This window comes from Microcaecilia unicolor, chromosome 2 (genome assembly GCF_901765095.1).
Source record: "Microcaecilia unicolor chromosome 2, aMicUni1.1, whole genome shotgun sequence".
Classification (NCBI taxonomy): domain Eukaryota; kingdom Metazoa; phylum Chordata; class Amphibia; order Gymnophiona; family Siphonopidae; genus Microcaecilia; species Microcaecilia unicolor.
In genome coordinates this window covers 507,994,169-508,021,165 of record NC_044032.1, presented here as the reverse complement: position 1 = coordinate 508,021,165, position 26,997 = coordinate 507,994,169, and the positions used below count along the sequence as shown (strand labels likewise).

The 26,997-nt window shown below is 44.3% G+C and overlaps 1 protein-coding gene across 1 annotated transcript in view; it reads left to right on the top strand.

Moving 5' to 3' along the window:
* Positions 1 to 26,997, top strand: part of BOD1L1 (biorientation of chromosomes in cell division 1 like 1) — a 441,813-nt gene that overhangs the window by 329,339 nt on the left and 85,477 nt on the right. The window contains exons 16-17 of the mRNA XM_030191194.1: positions 26,109 to 26,190; positions 26,270 to 26,316. Of these exons, the coding sequence (XP_030047054.1) occupies positions 26,109 to 26,190; positions 26,270 to 26,316 (129 nt within the window). The remainder of the gene's footprint in view (positions 1 to 26,108; positions 26,191 to 26,269; positions 26,317 to 26,997) is intronic.

Genomic DNA, 26,997 nt, shown 5'->3' with positions numbered 1-26,997 from the left:
AGGGGTGTGGGATCTCTCTTTCTCCCTTAGTTGGGAGCGTCCAAGGAGGTTAGATTGAGAATAGAAGGCAGCATGAGCCTATCTGTCCCATTATGTGGTCAGAAGCCAGTAGGCAGAGCTTTGCCGGTATTAGACAGAGCTTGCTAGTATTATAGTTCTCTCAAAACAATAGGAAATGCTACTGAAAACAATAGTAAAAGATTATTAGAAATAACAGTGCCTATGCGTGGTCCATCTGTAAAAATCTAAAGCTGTTACAGTTGAATAGGCAGTGCCTTAAAAGGTGGAGCATAAAGGATTTGTTTTTATTTGACAATTTTTTTATTTGAAATCTCCCATATCTAGATATATCTCATGAAATAAAATTGAATATCACTAAAACAGCTTAAAAATTATTGTAGCTGTCACCAGGTCCCCGTTCCGGTAGTAGGCCCGGGCTGCTCCTGCTTATCTCACCGCTCATGTCCTCCGGGATACACATATCCACCACACTCCAGCTCACAAGTGCCTCCAGTGAGGGAAAGAGAGAGACTACTCCAGCCTGGCCCCGGAGCACCCTCCAACACAACAAGATAGTATCTTCACGCTTGCACTTTCCAGGGTATAAGGAGATTTATTGGTGTCCCAAAACACAAAAGTTCACATATGCACAGGTTCAATAGCTTCAATATAAAGAAAAACCAAAAAGAAACGATACATTGCCCCAGTCCCTCCTGAGGAGATTTATCTTCTGGTGTGTTCAAAATTCAAGCCTTCAGTCCTTCACAATTTCAACATGACATCAGTCCCCACCTTCCCTTATTGCTTCTCCCCTTGGACTGCTCTGGGCCGTCCCCACATGCTCTTCCAAGGGCCTTTGAGTTGGGGAAAAAAGGCATCTGCCATAGCTTGCAATTTACCTCCACTTGGCGTTCGGGCTAGAGCTGAAGTGTCCATCAGTTCCCCACCGCTCTCTCCTTCTTTACTGTCCGGCACCCACTCCATAAAATCCTCCCCTCCAGATTCTACCAGCTGACTCCCCTCCTCTCGATTAGTATCCATTAGCCAATCATCATCCACCTCCTCTGCACCTGCACCTCTTTTCCCTTCTCCGAAAGCCCCTCCCAGATCTCTGGGAGTTGTAGTCCCCTATCCTCCCCTTCCCAGCAAGCCTTTCTCCCTGCCGAGATCTCTGGGATTTCTGGGACCTGTAGTGAAGATTCCCCAGAGGGTGTAGGGCCCTTCTACCGATTCCCCCAAGTCCCGCCTCAAGCGACCCTGGAGGGTTCTCACATAGCTGATAGAAACAGTAGTAAAAAGCTCTGTATTTTGTGCTAATTTTTCTACACTGTAATACAGTAATGCATAGCCAAATTTAAGTGAGGATATCCTGTTTCCTGATTGGTTCATCTTAACTGTTGTTGTAGTCTGCATTGGGATGCCTGGTGTTATAAAGATGGACTATATTGAAATTAAATGGATGTAAAATTAAACTCTCCTTTCATTGGGGCACATGGAATCACATCATCACCATATCTCTTTTATAGAAGTTTACATTTTAGATAAATGAATAGATTCTACTGTTTTGAGCATATTTCAGGGACAAGTGATTTTATAAGTCAAAATATTAAAAATCAATATTTTGTTTTATGCAGATCTCTTATTTAAACATAACTAAATGGGCTATAAGCTCCTAATGCCATCCATTGCTTTTCTTTGCCAAAACTGAAAACGCTTATCTCTTCTTTCTGGACGATATAAAAGAAGCTTTCTGTGAACATTATCCATCTTAAAAGGTTGATTTCTGGCTGTACATGAAGAATTGTGATATTGCATAAGTGTGTGTTCTTGTTCCTAGTCATGCATCCAAAGGTTATATAATCCTTTCATGAAAGCCAGTTAATCATTTAACTTATTAGTGGAACATAACCACAAAGGCATAGTATGGTCACATTTTCAATATGGTAATACTAGAGCCCAGCTAAGGAGCAGGTTATTTTGAGTTAGTCTTCACTGAACCAAACTTGCTTTTCCTTGTGCCATCACTATCCAGTTGGATAGGCAGTGCCTCAAAAGGTGGAGGATAAAGAAATGGGTTTTTTTAATTTGACATTTATATCCCACATTATCCCAAGCAAACTTGGGTTCAGTGTGGTTTACATTTGAAAATATAGTGAGACAGAATAATAGAATTCAGTAACATCATAGGAGCAAGTTGATGAATATGTCTGAAACATTTAACAAAGTTGAGATTAGCATATATACGCAACTGGACAGTTAAAAGTATGTCCTTTAATTTTGCATGTTCAGAAATCGTAGCCATCAGTATAGACAGTTATTCAAATATTATCACATGCACACCAGAACAAGCATTTAAACACATTGCAAAAATAACAATTTCTACAAGCAAAACACAGTTTATATCAAATTGTTTAACCACCCTTAAGTTTCACCTTTGGGTTTAACAAGCAATATCATGTGCATGTAAGATCTGGATAAACGAATTAAAATAAAGTTTAAAGCAAATGCCCATAATATGTAATACTTGGTAGCAATAATGAAACAGTGATGGAATATTCACATAGCAGGCAGCCGACAGATTTATTTTCCACTGAACGTAATTAACTTTGTATGAACTTGGTGGCTAATAGTGTTCTGCTTGCAACTGTATTTTGGTAATGTATTGTTTGTCTGCCTAATAAAATCATACTCATCTAAATACAAACACCCAGCTGGGATACAAAGATTCCAAAACAAAAAGAAAAATTCCTTTTACAACCAAACAGACTTGAAGAAGAAATAGATGTATACAACAGAACTGGACAATGTTGGCACATTTAGACTGATTCTGGACAGAACTTCTGCATGAAGGAAGCTCTTCCCTCGTTATTCAATGCCTCTTTTTGAAATAATAGCAATTTTTAAAAATCAAATGCATTTTTATAATATACCACTGCATTAAAAGGAGCAAGTTCCCACACACACCATCTTTCTCTTTCGATGTGCGCACAGGAAAAAAAGATGTTAAATGCTCCCAGGTTTCAACCTAACGTTTAAAAAAACCTTTGTACTTATACTTAGAAACTCTGAATGTTGAGCATCTGATTCTCATAATATGATGTCTGTTTTGGTGGCCCATTACAAGGTGACAACATCTTAGCATGAATACAGGGAGTCCCTATAACCAGCCCCTCCAAATGACACAACGATTAAGATTTAAAACTAATTACTACTCTAACCAATAAAACTGATACTTCCTCTGTGTACATCAGTATGCTGCACAAGCTGACATGTTTGAAAATACGTGAGATTAAATAAAAATGCTACCAACAATAAAGAACAATGGTGTGAATGCAGCAGCTGATAGGTCTGATTGCCTTGTTTTGGAAGATGGCTTCAGCTTTTTGACATCATGCTGTCTCTTGTTTTTAATCTAACCTCCTTAGGAGTGTCTTTTCCAGGAAGCACCTGACTAAGCATTTTCTTCTTCCCCTGCCTAGAGCCCTTCTATCAAATATATCTGCCTGAGGAAGTGTTCTTTCGCCTTTGCCCTGCCCCCTCCCTCCAGATTTTCCTGATAGGCTTAGGTTCGCTGGAACTGCAGGTCCCTCAGGTTCCTGGTTCTCTGGAACTGCACGCCCTTCCCAGCTGTCTTCTGATATAATCATTAACCCTTCTGGGTGAAGCAAGACCCCAGCTTACCGGAGTCTTGGGGATCCTGCACTATGCTTCCATCCTCCAATCTTTAAAGGGACATTCAGATTCTCCTGATATTTCCCCATTTATTTTGCTTTGTACACTACAATTAATGTGGCAAGCAAAAGGACAGTTTGCTCCCTATTTATCGTGGAGTGTATTGGGATATTAAACTCCCTCCAATCAGTGGGATACTGACCTGGGCTTTCTTTCCTTCCCAATCTCTAGCTCCATCCTGAAGCTCCTTTATACTAATCCATTTGGGGAGAAGGCAATGGAACACTGAGACCACATCCTAAATCTCACACAATGTAGGATGTAAATTATTTATTCTGTAAAATCTTTGCCTCTTTGAAATACTTTAGATATTGGCTCAATCGTTTTGTACAAAGATTTAGTTATATTTAATGTACAGTATTTGTAATATTTTGTTGTCTGAATTGTGCGAGAGCTGTGTAAGAGACAGCCTTGAGTCACTTGAGTAGGCCCAGCAATGGAATCTAGTTCTGCTATATTCCTTTATTATCTATTCAGTTTTCATGAGTATCTAAAGTAGCAGAAGTATCACTATTTAAAGGAGCATGTTACCTTAGGCATTCAAAAGTCGACTTGGGGGAAAAAAATTCTCTAATTCCCTACTGAACGCTATTAGAGACTGCTTCCCATTTACAAGTTTGTAATGTACTCTTCAAGTAGTGAAGGCACAATCAAGTTGTGGGAAAGGATTTTACTATCAGTGTTAGTATATCAATAAATTAATACTACTACAATTTGTTTTACTGCAGAAGTATACTCTGAAATATATAAATATACTGATGAAAAGCCAGTAACTTTGATGGGGGGTTTGGGGTTTTTTGTTTTTTGGCAGTTACTTGCCCTTCAGTTTCTGTAAGTAACTGCTTAAAAAAAAAAAGGTTAGGGGTCCTTTTACAAAGGCGCACTAGCATTTTAGCGTGCACTAAAAATAAGCATGTGTTAAATGTTAGAGACGCTCATATATTTCTATGGGCATCTCTAGCATTTAGTGCATGCTAATCATTAGCACACACTGAAAACACTAGTGCACCTTTGTAAAAGGACCCCTTACTATATTCTTATCAGTATATTTATAGACTTCAGCATTATATATATATTCAATGCAGGTATTTCAGCATTACTATACACTTCTACAGTAAAACAAATAGTAGTAGTAGTAATTTAGTGATATACTAACATTGAGATCAGTATTCAATCGCCTTTTGATTTTCAACAGACTTTGGCATTCAAGCCAGAATGCTAAAAATCTGAACATTCTAGCATAACAACCTACAAAAACTGGTATCTGTTTGTTAAATCAAGTTTGACAACCTGGAAATTTTTGAGTACAGATTTTGTCGTGAGAATAATATTTGGAGGGGAAAACAAGGGTGATATGTTGGGTGACATTAAGACTTTGAAGTACATTCAGCTCTGCCCTCTTCAGTTAACTCATTTTCACAAATAACTTCAGTATAAAAATAAAACAAATCAAATATGATAACAAATATGGACAATTAGGTGCATCGGATGTGTACTCTTTCCTCTCTGGTTTAGTGTCATAGACCCCAGTTAATTTCTGGCATTCCCTTGTTCACATCTAGGGATGCTCTGTGATTTTCCCATGTTATTATTGATTTTCATCCACATGTTCATTGGGAGGCCATTTCATTCGTCTGCTGCCTTTTCAGTAAAGACATTTTTTTTTATTACCCCAAGTCTACTACCCATCGAATATCTGATGGATCTGAACACAGAAGAAAGATGTTTAGAACACTGTTTACTTTCTGCGCGATTCCTGAGCAGGACACATTGCAGTGATTGACATGTTATCCTTAATGTCATGTCTATAATGTCATCTCAGACATGTTATGAGTAGTTACACTGCCCACATGGATATAAAATACATAATAGACTTTACTAGATTTTTAAAGTGAAAGTATGTGCATCAGTTAGCCCCTACTCCCATGTGCCGGTACTTTTTCTGAGTAAAAAAGCATGCATACCCCAACCCAAGAGCACCTCCCCCTACAGCGAGTAATATGCAAGAAATATGTAAAAATATGCAAGAAATGGCACAACGGGCATATACATGCCTACTTTTAGCTACATATTAGGTGGGCTGTTTTATAAAATCCTATTTGCACAGGTAATACACAGTTTTCCCCATAGAAATGACTTTCAGAATTTTTTTTCTTGTGTACCTTGACCAGCTTGGTTCCACAAAATTCTTCTAGTAAGAATTCTTTGCTGTTAGGGCTTCTTTTACAAAGCCGTGCTAGCGATTCCCGCATGGCAAATTAGAAGAAACCCATAGGAACTGTGTTTCCTCTCATTTACCGCACCAAGAATTGGTAGCACTGCTTTCTAAAAGAGGCCCTTAGTTTGCAAGTTCTATAATATAGAAATGTCTCTGGCACCTTTGGATAGAAAAGCTTTCCATGGGCAAACCAGATGACATAGAACAGACAGTCTTTGCTTCATCTTTATTTTTCATTACCTAATGTTTCCTTTTTGGGGGAGAAAACACATATCTTCCCAGACATTTCACGTTGGACCCAAGAAAGAAGGAAAAAAATTCCTGGTCACATGTCAGGAAGTAATTTGCATAGGAACCAGATTTCAGCTTTATTTTCCATGCAAATGTTTTATAAACTTGATGCCTTTAATGGAAGATTTTCTCAAGTTTAACCATTAAAGGAATTGTGTCCCGATTTTGAAAGCTCTTTGTTCTTCTTTTTGTTTTCTGGACTTCACTTTGTACTTTGGACCCTCTCTGTGCTTGTTTATAAACTTGTGCTTGTTTCCAGCGGTAATCAACGGTTGGTGTGCACCGAGCGGTCACCCCTCGTGTAGTACGTGAGTCCTTACCGCTACATCAATGGGTGGCGTTAAGGGCTCAGGCCGGTTTTAGGCGCTCACTGGTTTCAGTTTTACTGCATGCCCTTTTCCCATCCCATTTTTTAAAAAAAGCCTTTTTTGCAGATGCGGTACAAACTGGCCCAGCACGCGCCCAAAACACACGCCTTCACTACCGCATGCCACTTTTTACCGCAGCTTAGTAAAAGGACCCCTTATGTTTGGATACTAGAAGGGCTTCCATGACTAAACCATAATTTAATATGATCATGTAATTAATTCAGGGTTTTCTTCCCCCCTCCCCCCCCCCCCCCCCCCCTTATTTCTAGTTCAGTACAATACAGTTAAGACTTGTATACTGCATATACTGTGTGGTTCAATGCAGTTCACAATACAAGATTGCTGAACAGAGTATTTGTGAATTACAAATTAATAGAAAATAACAAGGAGATCATAGCTAACCTAAATATTTCTTAAAACAATGAGCCTTCAGGTATTTCCTAAATACTAAATAAGAATTGACTTTTCTTAAGGAAATCGGAAGAGAATTCCAGGTGTGTGCAACTAAAGCATAACATTATAGGATCTTTTAGAATGATATGGTTTTGGATCTGGAAAAAAAAAAAACAACATAAGCATTCTTGTTGGATTTATGAACCACCTATTCCGAAGAAAAAAGAATCCCACTAATCAAGACCCAGCAAGATTTTATTTAGCTTCCTCTGGTGTTTATTTCTTAGCTTCCTCCTTTTTATGGACTACTTGGTGTAGTGAATATTTTCTGAGGACAAGCAAGCCTATAAATAATTCTCACATTTGAGTAGCGCGGATCTGCATTGCTGGTCCAGAGCTTGTAACAAGCTTAAAATAGATCTTTGATTGCGAGACGTGCTCCACTGCGCATGCTTGAGTGCCTTCCCGCCTACTGCGAGAGTGTGGGACTAGCAGTTCTCTTTTCTGCAGTGAGGAGAGGACGTGTTCATTTCCATTCCTTGCAGCTGGTTCGGCGTTCAATCATTTTGTGTCTTCCCTTTTGTCTTTTTATACCTCTCTCGAGGTTTATTTTTATTCTATTCCTTCCCCATATTTTTTTTTTGCCTCTTTTTAAAAGTTTTCTTTATTTTACTACACTCACTAGGCCACATTTAGGCCTGAGCTCCAGTTTCTTTTAGGCCTGAGCTTCTTTTTCCTGGTGCTGAACCCTTCACGGCTGTTTTTCCTTTCATGTCATCAAAGGTTCCCACTGACTTCAAATGCTGCTTTCGGTGCAATAGGACCATCTCTGGCAGAGACACCTATTCTTGGTTTTTGCAGTGTTTGGGGCCTGATCATACCCTTGCAAACTGTATTCTATGTCTTTGTATGAAAAAGAGAACACAGTTGGCCAGAGAGGCTCAGAGGAAATATTTTTGAAGCCAGGTCTGAAACCTTGATGTTGGTGTGAGCATCAGTGTCTTCGACATCAGGTGTTGTATCGGTTGTGTCAGTCCATATGGCTGCAAGACCCTTGCACACTGGGGGTGACCGTGTATCGAGTGGATCTCCATCTGCCTCAACACCAGCCGCTATGCAGCCCCCCCCCCCCCCCCCCCCCGGGATCCCGAGACGATGAGAGGACTCAACATTATCCTCTTTGGCACTGGGGAGCATCGATGCCAGGCTTTGGAAGAAGCATCAGAATCGATCCCCCTCAATACATGGTGCCAGGAGCACCGGTGCACTGAGGGTTTCACCGGTCTCAAAGAAGCATCAGCACAAGGAGCACCGCTCCCCCTCCAGAGGACAGTCTCAACTTAAAACAAAAAAAAGGGGGGGTTCCGGTGTGGAGGAGCGGCCATTGCAGCAGAGTGAATTCTGCCGGATTCAGCTATATGATATCTCCCCCATCCTCTCCTTTCCTTTGATTTGCTGATGAGTTACACCAGTCCACATCCATTAAATTCAAGTCACCAGTATTATCTCTTCTCCCTTCATTCCCAGTTTGATGATATCATTGATCCAGATTCCTGACCAGTTCTGCTGATTGAGTTGGAGATACCTTGCTGCTAGTACAGTGCCCTTCTCATTGGGAACCTTACTGGATTTTGCTTTCACATTCGCTGCAAATTCTCTGCTTTTTTACTACTGACATACCTTGCTGCTAGTGTAGCACCCTTCTCATTGGGAACCTTACTGGTTTTTGCTTTCACTCTCACTGCGACTTCTCCGTTTTTTTGCTACTGATGTAAGCTTGCCTGTGAACCAGATATCTGGGGCTCATGGCTTTTATATACTGCAATCTTTGTCTACTTTGTTATTGGATATTTTTACATAATGGTGCATGTGTTGTTTCTGTGCTCTATTCTAGATACATTATTGCTAGTGCAGTGGCCTTCTCACTGGGAACCTTACTGGATTTTGCTTTCACTGTCGCTGCGACTTCTCCACTTTTTTACTACTGATGTAAGCTTACCTGTGAATCGGATATCCGGGGCTCCTGGCTTCTATATAATGCAACCTTTGTCTTTACTTTGTTACAAGAGTGCACGCTGCTATATTTTGACCTCGCTGGTTTTTCAAGTTAGTTTCTGTCACCATTATAGCATCCTGGACAATTGTTCTTTTGTTGGTGTTTCTACTTGCCTTCTGTCTCATCCTGGGAAGCCATATGATTACTCCTGACAGCTTTGTCGAGCGAGACTCGTAATTCCACCTGGGTGTCGTACAGTTGGATAGGCTGGTCATCGTTTGGTACCGTGGGTGCATACGCTCTCTTATTTTCCAACTTCTACCACTCCACCCTCTGGTATTAAATACACCACTAATATTGACCTATTAAATTGTAGGTCTCTTTATTCTAAAACTAGTCTTATTCAAGACCTCATTGTTTCTTTGAAACTTGACATTTTCTGCCTGATGGAAACTTGGATTAGAAATGGTGAAGAATGTTTATCCTTATGATTGCCTCACTTGCTAGAATTTCCAATACAGGTGCTGGTTTATCAATTTTTTTTACTCCACCACACTGCAAATCTCAGAACTTTCTCCCAAATTTCTACATCCTGTGGCACTGATGGTGTGCATCTCTTCGCCAATTTCTTTAGCTCTGCTACTTTTTTACTGCCCTCCATCTTTAGACCAGGCATCTTTGGATCTGTTACTAGATTGGAAGAGTGGCCTAGTGGTTAGGGTGATGGACTCTGGTCCTGGGGAACTGAGGAACTGAGTTTGATTCCTACTTCAGGCACAGGCAGCTCCTTGTGACTCTGGGTAAGTCACTTAACCCTCCATTGCCCCAGGTACAAATAAGTACCTGTATATAATACGTAAGCTTCATTGAGCCTGCCATGAGTGGGAAAGTGCGGGGTACAAATGTAACAAAAAAAAAATGATTACTGAAGCTTCTGTCCACCACCCTGAGATTCTGATATTAGGTGACTTTTAACACCCATGTTGATAACCCCTCATATCCTAGACCATTTCTTTCTCTTTTATCTAACTTGAATCTTGTACAAAAAAAATCGCTTTCTCAACTCATGAAAAAGGACATACCCTAAATCTTGTTTTATCTCTCTGTGTTCGTCTCTGTGTTCTCTAAGCCTTCCTTGAACAGATCAATTTCCTGTTGCTGCCCCAAATAGTTTATCTGATAGGCCTATTACCAATCACTGGTCTAGACATCTTTTAAAAATAGATCCTTATTCAATCTCTTCACCTCTTTTTTCCTTCCTTTCTGATACTGAAGTTCTGGATCTTGACAGGTGCACTCTTTTCACAAAGTTATATCAGAAGCACTTGATTAAATTGCCCCCTTAAAGAACTTCTTCTCCTCGAGATTTATACAACCCTGGTATCATGCAGGCCTTAGTTTCGCCAAGCAATAACTAAGGCAAAAGGAATGTGTTTGAAGAAAATCAAAATCAGCGACGGATCTTTTATCTTACAGAGCAAAACTGAGAGACTATAATTACCAACTACAGAAGTATAAAACTCAGTATTGTGCAGAACGTATACAGAAGGCACCAAAGTTAACCAGAGAAGTATTCTCTATTTTTTGCAATCCGACTGTTTCCCCGACTGCTTGCAAAGGTCCTGCCTTCATGCCTAGCACCGATTCTCTTTCCCAGTTCTTTTCCAACAAAGTAAAAAATCTAGTTGATTCATTACCTCCAGCTACTTCCAGCTTTCCAGCCTTTGTCCATTATAAGCTGCTTTTCTACATGGCCTTCCTTTCAGCCTCAGTCCGTTCTTTCACTTTCAGTATTTTTTGTTTAATAAATCCTTGGAGACAGGAGAGGTTCCGCTGGACTGGAGAAGAGAAGAAATGGGGAAACTACAAGCCGGTAAGCCTCACGTTGGTTGTTGGAAAAGTAATGTAAGCATTGCTGAAGGAAAGGATAGTGAATTTCCTGGAATCCAATGAGTTACAAAATCTGAGGCAACATGGTTTTACCAAAGGTAAATCGTGCCAAACAAATTTGATTGAATTCATTGACAGGGCAACCAGAGAATTGGATTGAGTACGAGGGCTAGATGTATTCTATTTGGATTTCAGCATTTCTTTGACACGGTCCCTCATAGAAGGAATTTGAAAGGCTGGAGTTAGGACCAAAAGTAATGAATTGGATTAGAAACTGGTTGACTGACAGATGCCAGAGGGTGATGGTCAATGGAATTCACTCGGAAGAAGGACAGGTGAGTAGCGGAGTGCTTCAGGAATCGGTGCTGGGTCAGATTCTATTCAATATATTTATGAGTGACGTTGCCGAGGGATTAAAAGGTAAAGTATGCCTTTTTGCGGATGATACGATGATTTGTAACAGAGTGGACACCCCGGAGGGAATGGAAAACATAAAAAGGAATCTGCAAAAGTTAGAAGAATGATCTAATGTTTGGCAATTAAAATGTAATGCAAAAAAGTGCAAAGTGATGCATTTTGGGAGTAGAAACCCAAGGGAGCAGTATGTACTAGGAGGTGAGAGGCTGATATGCACAGACGGGGGAAGGGACCTTGGGGTGATGGTGTCCGAGGGCCTTAAAAGTGAAAAAACAGTGTGACAAAGTGGGAACCTTAGCCAGAATGATGCTGGGCTGCATCGAGAGAGGAGTAACCAGCAGAAGAAAGGAGGTGTTGATGCCCCGTACAAGTCGCTGGTTAGGCCCCACCTGGAGTATTGTGTTTAGTTCTGGAGGCTGTATCTTGCTAAGGATGTAAAAAGTCTAGAAGCGGTCCAGAGGAAGGCAACAGAAATGATATGGGGCTTGCGCCATAACATGTATGAGAAGAGACTGGAAGATCTAAATATGTATAGCCTAGATTCTCCGAGGACAAGCAGGCTGCTTGTTCTCACTGATGGGTGACGTCCACGGCAGCCCCCTCCAATCGGAAACTTCACTAGCAAAGGCCTTTGCTAGCCCTCGCGCACATGCGCACCGCGCATGCGCGGCCGTCTTCCCGCCCGAACCGGCTCGTGTTCGTCAGTCTTCTTTTGTCCGCGCTTGGGACGGTCGTGTTTTGCGCCGTTTCGTGCCCCTCAAGTTGACCTCGCGCATCTTTGCGATTTTCGCTAAAAAAAAGAAAACGAGACCGATCCGGTCTTTACCCCTTTCCCGTGTTTCCAGCTTTTTCCCCGCGTAAGTTTCCTTTCGCTTTCGGGACCGGCCTATTTGGCCTCGGTACGGGTTTTTTCTCCCTTCTTTTTGGTGCCTTTCATCGTCATCGCAAATTTTGATTTCGCCGACGTAATTTTTCCGCCCATGTCATCGAAGTCTTCCAGCGGCTTCAAGAAGTGCACCCAGTGCGCCCGGGTAATCTCGCTCACTGATAGACACGCTTCGTGTCTTCAGTGTCTGGGGGCTGGCACCGCCCGCAGGCCTGCAGTCTTTGTGCTCTTTTGAAAAAGAGGACTCAGGTAGCGAGATTGGCCCAGTGGAACACGTTGTTCTTGGGCTCTTCGACGACAACAGCACGGGACGCATCGAGTGCATCGACGTCGACAGCATCAAAGTTTCGACCTCGGCATCGACTGCATCGAGGCTTCTACCTCCTGCATCGTCGGTACCGAGACATCGGAAGGCTGCGTCGACGTCGGTGGTACCAGGACCTCCGCTATTGCTGATGTTGTCGGACGGTGGTGCTTCGTCTGGAGTGCAGGTGAGGGCTGTCCATTCCCCTGCTGGTGGCGGTGAGCCTTCGGGTGGGTCTCCCCCTGCCCTGAGGGCTCCTGCGGTATAGCCCCCCCCCCCCCCCCCCCCCCCCCGAAATCGACCTTCTTCGGCCTCGGCCCCGAGGAAGCGACGGTTGGATTCTACATCCTCCTCGTCGGTACCGGGAAGCTCCGGTGACATGCTTCGCTTGAAGAAGTCAAAGAAGCATTGTCACCGGTCTCCTTCCCGTCTCGGTACCGAGAGCTCTGGGTCGCCGAGGCAGTCGGCACCCAGTAGGCATCGGCACCGGGAGGACCGCTCACCCTCTGTTCAGGAGGTGTCGATGTGCGCCCCCTTGGACAGGCCGGAACCGCCTCCACGCCCGCAACAGACTCTGACCTCGACACCTGCATCGGCTTCTCAGTCTTTCTCCACAGCCGCTCTGCACGAGAGTCACAGGGCCGTTCTTCCAGAGATTCTGGGAGAGCTATTGCGCCCTTCTCCGGTACCAGGGGTGCTTGCGCCACCGGTACTCTCGAGTGAGGCGACGGCTGGCCCCTTGCCCGAGAGGTACCGGCTACGGCCGCCTCCCAGGCAGACTCCCCGACGACGTCGGCGGAGGGAGCTTCGCCGGTGCTGGCGAGGGAGTCCACCTCTCGACGCTCCTACCGTGGCCGTGTTTCCACGGAGTCGAGTCAGGCACGGCTTCAGACACAGGTTCGTGAACTTGTGTCTGATACCGATGGTGAGGCCTCGTGGGAGGAGGAGGAGGACATCAGATATTTTTCTGACGAGGAGTCTGATGGCCTTCCTTCTGATCCCACTCCCTCCCCTGAAAGGCAGCTTTCTCCTCCTGAGAGTCTGTCTTTCGCGGCCTTTGTCCGGGAGATGTCTACGGCCATTCCCTTCCCGGTGGTTGTGGAGGATGAGCCCAGGGCTGAAATGTTTGAGCTCTTGGACTATCCTTCTCCACCTAAGGAAGCGTCCACAGTACCCATGCATCATGTCCTAAAAAAGACATTGCTGGAGAACTGGACCAAGCCACTAACTAATCCCCACATTCCCAAGAAGATCGAATCCCAGTATCGGATCCATGGGGACCCAGAGCTGATGCACACTCCGTTGCCTCACGACTCTGGTGTGGTGGATCTGGCCCTAAAAAAGGCAAAGACTCCAGAACCTTAGACTCCTTTGGGAGGAAGGCCTATCATTCCTCTATGCTCGTGGCCAAGATTCAGTCCTACCAGCTCTACACAAGCATCCATATGCGGAACAGTGTGCAACAGTTGGCGGGCTTGGTGGACAAGATCCCTCCTGAGCAAGCCAAGCCGTTTCAGGAGGTGGTCAGGCAGCTGAAGGCGTGCAGAAAATTTTTGGCCAGAGGGGTATATGATACCTTTGATGTTGCGTCCAGGGCCGCTGCTCAAGGTGTGGTGATGCGCAGACTCTCATGGCTGCGTGCCTCCGACCTGGAGAATTAGGATCCAGCAGCGGATTGCAGACTCCCCTTGCCGAGCGGACAACATTTTTGGAGAAAAAGTCAAACAGGTGGTAGAACAGCTCCACCAGCGGGATAACGCTTTCGACAAATTCTCCCGCCGGCAGCCTTCAGCATCTACCTCCTCAGGTAGACGTTTTTATGGGGGAAGGAGGGCTGTTCGCTACTCTTCTGGTAAGCGTAGGTACAACCCTCCCCCTCGCCAGCCTGCGGCCCAGGCTAAGCCCCAGCGCGCGCGCTCTCGTCAGCGTGCGCCTCAGCAAGGCCCTACGGCTCCCCAGCAAAAGCAGGGGACGAGCTTTTGACTGGCTCCAGCAGAGCATAGCCAACATCAACGTATCCGTGCCGGGCGATCTACCGGTCGGGGGGAGGTTGAAAGCTTTTCACCAAAGGTGGCCTCTTATAACCTCCGACCGTTGGGTTCTTCAAATAGTCCGGCAAGGATACACCCTCAATTTGGCCTCGAAGCCTTCAAATTGCCCACCGGGAGCTCAGTCCTACAACTTCCAGCACAAGCAGGTACTTGCAGAGGAACTCTCCGCCCTTCTCAGCGCCAATGCGGTCGAGCCCGTGCCATCCGGGCAAGAAGGGCTGGGATTCTATTCCAGGTACTTCCTTGTGGAAAAGAGAACGGGGGATGCGTCCCATCCTAGACCTAAGGACCCTGAACAAATATCTGGTCAAGGAAAAGTTCAGGATGCTTTCCCTGGGCACCCTTCTTCCCATGATTCAGGAAAACGATTGGCTATGCTCTCTGGACTTGAAGGACGCCTACACGCACATCCCGATATTGCCAGCTCACAGGCAGTATCTGCGATTTCGTCTGGGCACACATCACTTCCAGTACTGTGTGCTACCCTTTGGGCTCGCCTCCACGCCAGGGTGTTCACAAAGTGTCTGGCTGTGGTAGCAGCAGCGCTCCGCAGGCTTGGGGTGCACGTGTTCTCTTATCTCGACGATTGGCTGGTGAAGAACACATCTGAGGCAGGAGCTCTACAGTCCATGCAGATGACTATTCGACTCCTGGAGCTACTGGGGTTTGTGATAAATTACCCAAAGTCCCATCTTCTCCCAGTCCAGAGACTCGAATTCATAGGAGCTCTGCTGGATTCTCGGACGGCTCGTGCCTATCTTCCGGAGACAAGGGCCAACAATCTGCTGTCCCTCGTCTCCCGGGTACGAGCTGTTTATTTTCTCCGAATCTGCCTTTGCTAATCCAGCAGTGGAAGCAGTGGCCCGTCTCATCTCTCTCTGGGCAAAGTTACATATGCCCTCCAAATATCTAGCTTTCCCAACCTTGAATCTGCCCATGACAGGCTTACACCGTCAGGCAGTATGGACTCTTGTAATTAGAAAGGAACCCAGTATGTAGTAGATATAATAAGATAGTTTATTACAATCTTACCAATGGTAATACAGGTAGGTTAAGCATTCACATAATGGAACCGCATATCATGGCACGTCCTCTCTCTCTAGCCTTCTGGAGTCTCCCTTCTCTGTTCGTCTTCTCCTCTCATCTCCTTCTTCTTCTCGTCTCGTCTCGTCTGAACTAATACTCCTCAAACTGCTGCTTATATACAATTTTGGCCCTATTCATTTCAATGGACCCCAGCTGTCTCAACTGGGCTCCTAGTCCTTATCAGTTGATCAGAATGACTTCACATATTCCCAAACCTTCCTGTAGCCCCCCCTTTGGATGGTCCCATCTGGGGTGCAGCTGACCCAGCACTATCTCTACGTAACCATAGCAACTCTTGCTCATGATGTCTTGCAGGTGCCAATCTCAGGATTGTTTATAGAGTAGATTGCCCCCACCCTTGCCAGTTCAGCACTTGCCACAGTGAAATGTAACTGTGTCAAAGGTGATCTCTGATTTTAAGAAGCCTAGCTCTTATTATGAGCCATTGGCCTGTATTTTACTGAGAGCAAGGGCTAGCATAACTCTTCATTCCCCTCTTGCCAGGCCCTTCAGAGGGGGCTGGCACACATGACTACTAGTGGGTGTGGCCGTCCTTTCCAGAGGGCTCTTAGAGTTCTGTGGGGGGGAATGTATAGGATTGAGGTGACATGGGTGCTCTGGCACAATAAGGAACAAGGCCATAGCAAGAGTCAGTATGTGGATACATAATTATATGCTGGATGAAATGCAGCATTAGGTTTCCCCTTTTATCATAACCAACCTAAGGGGCCCAACTTTCTTACACCCACCCCTCTAGGGCGGAGCTAGACTTGGAAACATGTGAAGTCAATTAAGTCTAGGTACCATACAATGCAATCAATAAGGTCAAGTGCATATGATTGTGATTGATTAATATATCATGATTACAAAGCTGATGTTGGAAGGCGGGGGAAAGAAAACTTTCAATCAAAGTTTATCATTAGTCAAACTTTGAATGTGTAAATATAGCTAAAACTGGTGTTTAAGAGGGCAGAAATATTTCATTTTAGCATTTAAAAAGGATTAATATTGGCCAAATAATGAATAGCTACTGCAAACATGAGCATTATAATTACAAGTAAGCTATGGGTGTTATAGGCCTACATTATATATGAAGGGCCTGCTGCTTAACCTGCAGTAGTCTTATAATTATGGGCAGGATAATAGTTTTGTAATTATCTTACTGCTAGGTGTAATGGATCTAGATCATACATGAAGGCACTGTTGAGTTATAGTGTTTTTGGAACATACATAGGAACATAATCTTCTTGTTCCTTTATACAGAATATGAAGCAAATATGTGTTAAATGAATTGATCTGCTTCACTTTCACTTGATGAGTAAGAAATCATCAACAGTAGAAAACAGTCTGCTTAGTTACTATTTGAGGTATAGTGATGAAAGGTACAACAGTTAAAAAATGGAAGGAAAACAATCTAAACCTGTCTATACAAATTAGCAAAATGTAACAAACTAGAAAGAAACATATGATAGTTCGATTAAACAGCATAAGCAGAATAAATATCTTCCTTAATAAAATAAACAGAGCGTCCCAGCAGATCACAGCTTGGCAGATGTTGAGATTGCTTGGCCACATGGCCTCCATGTGACTCCCATGGCTCGTCTTCACATGCGATCTGCTCAATGGACCCTTGCTTCCCAGTGGTTTCAGGCTGCTGGGGATCTAGAGGACGTGATCCACCTGTCCACGAGTTTTCTCAAATCCCCTGTACTGGTGGACGATTTGGTCCAATTTGACTCTGGGACGCCCTTTCCAAATTCCTCAGCCACAAAAGGTGCTGACTACGGATGCGTCTCTCCTGGGGTGGGGAACTCATGTCGATGGGCTTCACACCCAGGGAAGCTGGTCCCTCCAGGAACGCGATCTGCAGATCAATCTCCTGGAGTTAACAGCGGTCTGGAACGCTCTGAAGGCTTTCAGAGATCGGCTGTCCCACCAAATTATCCAAATTCAGACAGACAACCAGGTTGCCATGTATTACATCAACAAGCAGGGGGGCACCGGATCTCGCCCCCTGTGTCAGGAAGCCGTCAGCATGTGGCTGTGGGCTCGCCGTCACGGCATGTTGCTCCAAGCCACATATCTGGCAGGCGTAAACAACAGTCTGGCCGACAGGTTGAGCAGGATTATGCAACCTCACGAGTGGTCGCTCAACTCCAGAGTAGTGCGCCGGATCTTCCAGGTGTGGGGCATTCCCCTTGGTAGATCTCTTTGCATCTCGAGCCAACCACAAGGTCCCTCAGTTCTGTTCCAGACTTCAGGCCCACGGCCGACTGGCTTCGGATGCCTTCCTCCTGGATTGGAGGGAAGGCCTGCTGTATGCTTATCCTCCCATACCTCTGGTGGGGAAGACTTTGTTGAAACTCAAGCAAGACCGAGGCACCATGATTCTGATTGCTCCTTTTTGGCCGCGTCAGATCTGGTTCCCTCTCCTTCTGGAGTTGTCCTCAGAAGAACCATGGAGATTGGAGTGTTTTCCGACCCTCGTCACCCAGAACGAAGGGGCGCTTCTGCATCCCAACCTCCAGTCTCTGGCTCTCACGGCCTGGATGTTGAGAGCGTAGACTTTGCCTCTTTGGGTCTGTCGGAGGGTGTCTCCCATGTCTTGCTTGCTTCCAGAAAAGATTCCACTAAGAGGAGTTACTTCTTTTTATGGAGGAGGTTTGCCGTCTGGTGTGACAGCAAGGCCTTAGATCCTCGCTCCTGTCCTACACAGACCCTGCTTGAATACCTTCTGCACTTGTCTGAGTCTGGTCTCAAGACCAACTCTGTAAGGGTTCACCTTAGCGCAATCAGTGCATACCATTACCGTGTGGAAGGTAAGCCGATTTCGGGACAGCCTTTAGTTGTTCGCTTCATGAGAGGTTTGCTTTTGTCAAAGGCCCCCCGTCAAACCTCCTACAGTGTCATGGGATCTCAATGTCGTTCTCATCCAGCTGATGAAACCTCCTTTTGAGCCACTGAACTCCTGCCATCTGAAGTACTTGACCTGGAAGGTCATTTTCTTGGTGGCAGTTACTTCAGCTCGTAGAGTCAGTGAGCTTCAGGCCCTGGTAGCCCAGGCCCCTTACACCAGATTTCATCATAATAGAGTAGTCCTCCGCACTCACCCTAAGTTCTTGCCGAAGGTAGTGTCGGAGTTCCATCTGAACCAGTCAATTGTCTTGCCAACATTCTTTCCACATCCGCATTCCTGCCCTGCTGAACGTCAACTGTACACATTGGACTGCAAAAGAGCATTGGCCTTCTATCTGGAGCGGACACAGCCCAACAGACAGTCCGCCCAATAGTTTGTTTCTTTTGATCCCAACAGGAGGGGAGTGGCTGTGGGGAAACGCACCATTTCAAATTGGCTAGCAGATTGCATTTCCTTCACTTACGGCCAGGCTGGGCTGGCTCTTGAGGGTCGTGTCACGGCTCATAGTGTTAGAGCCATGGCAGCGTCAGTGGCCCACTTGAAGTCAGCCACTATTGAAGAGATTTGCAAGGCTGCGATGTGGTCATCTGTCCACACATTCACATCTCATTACTGCCTGCAGCAGGATACCCGACGCGACAGTCGGTTCGGGCAGTCAGTACTTCAGAATCTGTTCGGGGTTTAGAATCCAACTCCACCCCCCTAGGCCCATGTTTATTCTGTTCCAGGCTACACTCTGTTAGTTGGATAAGTTGGTAGGTCAATCTCAGTTATGTCCTCGCCGTTGCGAGGCCCAATTGACCATGTTTGTTGTTTTGAGTGAGCCTGGGGGCTAGGGATACCCCATCAGTGAGAACAAGCAGCCTGCTTGTCCTCGGAGAAAGCGAATGCTACATACCTGTAGAAGGTATTCTCTGAGGACAGCAGGCTGATTGTTCTCACAAACCCGCCCGACTCCCCTTTGGAGTTGTGTCTTCCCTTGTCTTTGTCTTGCTACATACGGGACTGACGAACACGAGACGATTCAGGCAGGAAGACGGCCGCGCATGCGCGGTGCGCATGGGCGCGCGAGGGCTAGCAAAGGCCTTTGCTAGTGAAGTTTCCGATTGGAGGGGGCTGCCGTGGACGTCACCCATCAGTGAGAACAATCAGCCTGCTGTCCTCGGAGAATACCTTCTACAGGTATGTAGCATTCACTGTAAAGAAGAGACAGGGGAGATATGAATCAGACATTTAAATACTTGAAATGTATTAATATAGAAACAAATCTCTTCCAGAGAAGGGGAAATGAAAAACTAGATGACATGAACTGAGGTTGCAGGGTGGTAGACTTAGGAGTAATGTCAGGAAATTCTTTTTCACAGAGAGGGTGGTTGATGCCTGGAATGCCCTTCCGAGTTAGGGAATTCAAAAAGGCGTGGGATGAACACAAAAATAAATAATTTTTTTTTTAAAAAACCTTAAATGCCTGCAGGGGGTGGATGTTTGAGTGACGCTTGGATGGCTACTCCAGCTGTAAAGAACTAAGGCCAGTGCCAGGTAGACTTTGAAGGTCTGTGTCTGTATATGGCAGTCCAATTTAGGATAAACTGGAAAGGGCTTCAATGGCAACTTCAGTAACTGGAACTGAGGACAGTGCTGGGCAGACTTTTATGATCTGGGTCCCGCAAATGAGAAGACAGATTTGGATAGGCTGGAGTGGGCTTTGGTGGCAACTCCAGTAGGTAGAACATAAAGATAGAGCTGGGTGGATTTCTACGGGCTATGTCCCAGAAACGCCAAAGAAAGAATCACGTTCATTGTTGATTTAATCATGAATTGATAATGAGTGTGACTGTTGGACAGACTGGATGGACCGTTCAGGTCGTTATCTGCCATCACTTACTATATTACTATAGGTAGCAATGTCCCAAACAAAATCTACACATTGCACTTTGGATCCTTCTCCATCCTCATGGCTACAGGTTCCTGAGCTTGTCCTGTTACCAAGAATCTTAACTTTAATTAACTTGAGTATTTCTTCTGGTTGTGTGCCTCAATTATGGAAAAATGCACTTGTGAAACCCATACTTTAAAAAACCTTTGCTTGACCCTCAAGTCCCTGTGAATTATAAACCAGTCTCCAATCTATGCTATCTTTCTAAAATCCTAGAGCGTGTAGCTTTTTTCTCAATTACTGCAGTTTTCTGAAAAATCACTGGCCCTGCGTCCGAAACAACTGGATTTTAGGTCCCACCACAGCACTGAGAGACTGTCCTCACTGCTGTGATGAATGAAGGCTACTCTCAGTTAGATAAGCAAAAAGTAGTTCTTGCTGTTTCCTTGGATCTCTCTGCAGCATTCAGTCTGGTCAGTCACTCTTGTTTTGATTCACTGTTTTGCTACTTGGGGTATTTCAGGCACTATTCTTTCTTGATTCTCTTCTTTCCTGGAAAATAGACCTTTTACTGTTTGTCACGTCTTCTTCAACAGCCCCAAGTCTGTCTTGCTGCTTTGGGTATTTCAGGCACTATTCTTCTTGATTCTCTTCTTTCCTGGAAAATAGATCTTTTACTGTTTGTCATCTCTTCTTCTACAGCCCCAAGTCATCCCCTGAACTGTGGTGTTCCACAGGGTTCGGTTCATTGCCTTCTCTTTCTTTAATTTATTTTTAAGTTGTCTGGCCTCCGTTATTCATTTTTATGCAGATGACACTCTTCTCCTGTATCCCATTAATCCTTAAAACCCTACTTTCAGTCCGTTAAATGATTTTTTGAACCTTATTTCTAGTTGGCTGGCTGATCAAAACATAGTAAATGACGGCAGATAAAAACCTGAATGGTCCATCCTGTCTGCCCAACAAGATAAACTCATTTTACATGGTATGTAATACTTTATATGTATATACGAGTTTGATTTGTCCCTGCTTTCTCAGTCCGCCCGGTTTTATTCTCCAAATACCGGTGTCCCCACCCAATGTCCGCTAAGATTCCATAGATCCATTCCTTCTAAACAGGATTCCTTTGTGTTTATCCCACGCATGTTTGAATTCCGTTACCGTTTTCATCTCCACCACCTCCTGGTATCCACCACCCTCTCCGTGAAAAAATACTTCCTGACATTACTCCTGAGTCTGCCCCCCTGCAGCCTCAATTCATGTCCTCTAGTTCTACCACCTTCCCGTCTCCAGAAAAGGTTCAACGGATTAATACCTTTCAAATATTTGAACGTCTGTATCATGTCACCCCTGTTTCTCCTTTCCTCCGAGGTATACATGTTCAGGTCGGCAAGTCTCTCCTCGTACGGTTTGCAACGCAAATCCCATACCATTTTCGTAGCTTTTCTTTGCACCGCTTCCAGTCTTTTTACACCTTTAGCCAGATACGGCCTCCAAAACTGTACACAATAGTCCTTAATAAGGAAAAGACAGTTAGCTACTGGTTTACTGGAGGACTGTCCATCCCCACAGCTTCTTTAAGCCTCTGTGGGTCACTTATACAACCAGTGGCCTCTTTCAGATATCTGGGGGTAATACTTGATTCCCATCTTACGTTCACACCCCAAATTTCGAAACTTTGTAAAATAGAATTTTTCATACTTTGGCAACTCGCTCAATTCGCCGCTATTTCTCCACCAGAATTTTTCATTTCATCATTCTTGCACTACTGACCTCATGGTTGGATTACTGTAATATTGTATACTTGGGTTACACTCATTCTAATTTTAAAAGGCTGCAGTCTTCATAAAATTTGTCCATCAAACTACTGTTATACTCAGCTTAGGGATCATGTTTCTCCATTATTGCAGAAGTTTCACTGATTGCCTGTTCAACAAAGGATAATTTACAAATTGCTAACCCTCACTTTTAAAGCACATAGGGTAGGGTTCCCATTTTACCTGAATTCACTCACTATCCCTTACTCTCCTGTCCACCTGCTGTTTTCCCTTAATGATCACTGCCTCGTCCTGCCAGGGTTGAAGTTTTCCCAATTAGAATCTACTAGAAGTCGTGCCTTCTTTTTCGCTGCCTCTTCTTTCTGGAATTCACTCCCCCTCCATATCTGTGCAGAATCTTCTTTTAAAGCTTTTAAATCTGCACTAAATACTTGGCTTTTTACACAGTGTGTTCCCTTTGAGAATTGGACTCTGTGACTACATACAATTGTTTTTAGATTTTTGTTGACATTGTTTTGTTTTCCCCCTAATTTCCTCCTTTTCTATGCTTTTGTAGGAATCTTGTTTTTTTAGTAGGATGTTTTCTCTTTCCTTTTCATAAGCATGTGGGATCGCTTAGGAACAGGAAGAATTAGAGGTTACAGAGAATGGGCAGACTGGATGGGTCATATGGCCTTTTTCTGCCATCATGTTTCTATGTTTCTATATTGTAGTTCTTTTCCTTTTAACCATCTTTGTTTTAATTATTAATAATTGTAAACCGCTAAGACCTACTAATTAGCATTAGTGGTATAGTAAATCTTAATAAACTATAACATACAGGAGGTTCCAATGCGTGGATCTCCATATAGCCAAGACCAGCAGCCTGCTTCTACACACCAGCACCCCAGCCTTTCCTGATGTTGGCCCTCAATGAGTGCTCCAGGTATTGCTCCCAGAGCTTTTGGTGGGGTTCTTCCAGAGTACATTGGCATCTGGAGTGTTTACGCTGGCCATGCCTTTTCAGTCCCGCATGGCGATCAGCCTGCGGTGAGGTCTCTAATGCTGATGCTTCTTGCAATCTCAGCATCGACTGCCACCCGTGTTTGCACACCCTCAGCATTGTTGGAGGAAGCTTCGCCGGAGTCCAGGCTGGAGCTGACACTCGATGCCCCCCTCAGGGTCATGCTATCCCTTCGTCAAGACAGGCTTAGTCTCAGCCCTCCCACGAGGAAATCTTGGCTGACACCGACGAGGAGCGCTCATGAGACTCAGAAGAGGATCCACGGTATTTCTCGGAAGACTAGTCCTATGGCATCCCATCTGATCTCTCCCCTCCACAGGAAAGGAGGAAGTCTCCACCTGAGAGCCTTTTCTTCCCCTCTTTTATGAAAGAGATGGTGGCTGCCGTCCCAGTTCCTTTGGAAGTGGAGGATAACCCCAAGGCTAAGATGTTTGAGGTCCTGGGCTGTAATGGTCCCGCTTCACAAGATCTCACAGGATGTTCAAGTGAAGAACTGAGAGTCCCTTCTGTTAGTCCCTCTCCTCCACAAGAAGATTGACACCATGTACCGGATTCAGTCTTCCCCTGAGTTTGATAGGTCCAATTTGCGTCATCATTACCTGGTGGTGGAATCTGTGCTCAAAAGGGCCAGGAGTTCTAGAGACTATGCTTTGGCGCCCCCTAGCAGAGAAGTTAGAACCCTGGATTCTTTTGGATGGAAGATGTATCAGGCCTCCATCTCATCTCTCATATCTAATCATACCAGCTGTATATGAGCCTGTACTTGCAGTCCTTGGTGTGCAGTATGTCTGATTTGGCAGACTCTCTCCCATCAGAGCATGCTGAGTCTGTTCGCCAACTGCTCAAGCAGCAGAAAGAGTGTCGTAAGTTCTTGACTAGGGGCACTGACGACACTTTTGATGTGGCCTCTAGGATCTCTGCCCAGAGTATAACAATGTGCAGACTCTGATGTCTGTGTGTCTCTGACTTGGATCTGGTGGTCCAGCAGAGGTTGGCAGATGTCACATGCCAGGAGATAATATTTTTGGAGAGAAGATAGAGGAAGTTATTAACCTCATCAAGAAATACACTGATACCATCAATTCTCTCTCCCACTGAGCATCTTCTGCACCTGCCTCCTCCTCTGAGAGGTTTTTTGGCAAGTTGAAGAGGAGTACTTATTACTTACAGGGGCGTAGGTATACCCCTTCTTCTTGCCAGCCTCAGCAGGCTCATCCCCAGCATGCTCGTTCCCATCAACAGCATGCGCCTAAGGCCCAGGCAGCTCCCCAGTCAAAGCAGGGAGGGGGGGGGGCAAGCTTTTGACTGGCTCCAGCAGAGTATAGCCACTGTAAAAGTGACCATTCTGGATGATTTGCCGGTTGGGGGGACACTGAAGTTTTACCAAGAAAGGTGGCCCCGTGTAACCTCCGACCGGTAGGTTCTTCAAATAGTCCATCTCGGTTACACCCTGCATTGGCTACAGAGACCACCAGATTGCCCACCGAGAGTGCATCAATTCAGCTCTCAGCACAAGCAGATACTTCCAGAGAAACTCTTTGCTCTTCTCAAGGCCCATGTGGTCGAACCCACATGGGCCTCTTCCACTAGGGGAATAAGGGAAGGGATTCTATTCCAGGTACTTCCTTGTGCAAAAGAAAACAGGGGGAATGCGTCCCATCTTAGACATTAGGGACCTGAACAAATTCCTGGTCAAAGAAAAGTTCAGGATGGTTTCCTTGGGCACCCTGTGCCCCATGCTTCAGGAAAATGATTAGTTATGCTCTCTGGATTCTTATACTCATATCCAGATACTTCCAGCTCACAGGAAGTTTCTTCAATTTCAGCTGGGGACACGTCATTTCCAGTATTGTGTGTTACCTTTTGGCCTCTCATCGGATCCCAGGGTTTTTACCAAGTCTTTTGCAGTATTACTACTACTTATTTCTATAGCGTTACTAGATGTATGCCATGCTGGACATGAAGAGAGAGTCCATGTTCAACAGAGCTTACAATCTAATTGGGACAGACAAACAGGACAAATAAGGGATAAGGGAATTATTAAGGTGGGAATGATAAAACATGGGTACTGAACAAGTGAGTAAGGGTTAGGAGTCAAAAAGCAGCATCAAAAGGGTGGGCTTTTAGCCTAGATTTGAAGATGGCCAGAGGTGGAGCTTGACGTACAGGCTCAGGAAGTCCATTCCAGGCATATAGTGCAGCAAGATAAAAGGAACAGAGTCTGGAGTTAGCAGTGGAGGAGAAGGGTGCGGATAAGAGAGATTTACCCAGTGAACGGCGTACCTGGGGAGGAGTGTAGGAAGAGATAGGAGTGGAGAGGTACTGAGGAGCAGTAGTTGCAATGTCGCTACGCAGACTGGGAGTCCATATGTACCCCTTTCTCGACGACTGGCTGGTAAAGAGCACATCGCAAGATGGTGCTCAGGAGTCCATGTGGAGGACTATTCAGGTATTAGAACTACAAGGGTTCATTTTACACTACCTATCTGCTCCCTGTCCAGCAATTGGAGTTCGTTGGAGCCCTGTCTTATTTTTTTCTTATGCTTTATATTGTACTGCTGGTCCCGTGCAGTCGTGACGGGCGGGAAGGCACTCGCGCATGCAAAGTAGAGTATGTCTCACACTCAAAGACCTATTTTAAGCTTGTGCCAAGCTCTGGACCAGCAATACAGACCCACATTACCCACATGTGAGAATATAAGGCCTGCTGTCCTAGGAGAATACCTTGCTACAGGAAAGTTCTTCGCTTTATTTCTTTTATAGTTTTATTTAACAAATTAATGTTAATTATTATACTTTGCCTTTTTTTCTGTGCAAAGGTTATCTTTGTAATTTTGGTTGTTTTTTTTAATAGTAATCTAATTTCCTAACCACTTCTATATATGTATTTTTCTTATTTTAGAACAATAAACTTAAAGATGAAAGTGAGAAAAAGAAACAAGAAAAGCAACATAAAAAATTGCCTGATTTAATTCAAGAAAACAGTAAGTTCCATTTGGGTCAGACAGGTGAAAACAGGTGAAGTAAAATCGGCTTTTTAAATAGATCTTTTTTCATTTTCAGAAGAGCTATCAAACAAGGAAGATTCAAAAGAAGATAGCATTCAAGATGTAGGTATTTTCTGTTGCTATCTATACCAGTTATGTCTGATTTATGTTTTGTTTTAGGTATGTTTTTATTTTTGTTTGACTTGATAGAGAGAGCAACAGGTTAGCTAGCAAGCGTTTAAGATAAACTCTTACTTTGACACAAATCTGTATATTGCTGTTTATCAGTAATATTTTTGGTAGCTCAGAAAACTGAAACGCAGATTCAAATTTTTAAGAGAAAAACAAGTTATTCGTTCTCTGAGATAAATACAATCTAGTTTATCAATCATGTGTCCAGAAAAAAAGGAAAGAGAGCATTAAAAAGTTCATTTTATAAAGAGTTTTACTTTATTAGAGATAAACAGAGTTGGGAAGTTATATAGGTTTTCAAGTTTTGGTACAATATGATTGATTCATGGTCTTATTTAAAAGGTGAATCTTCTCCCCTGTCCAGGGTGAACCTTCTCCCCAGTCCAAGCTTTGTGGCAGACTGAAACAGGTTTTCTTTCAGAATCTGTCTGTACTTTGCATCATCAGTTCTTTCCCTCATTATTGGTTTGTCATTTCATATTATATACATTGATGCACAATTTTTGGTTCAGATGGAAGAGTTAGCTGAGGCCGTTTCATCAATTATGGCTTGTCTATGATGTTGGTGATTGGATGATGCAAACGTTTCTTGTGTTGAACTCTTTTTGAGCA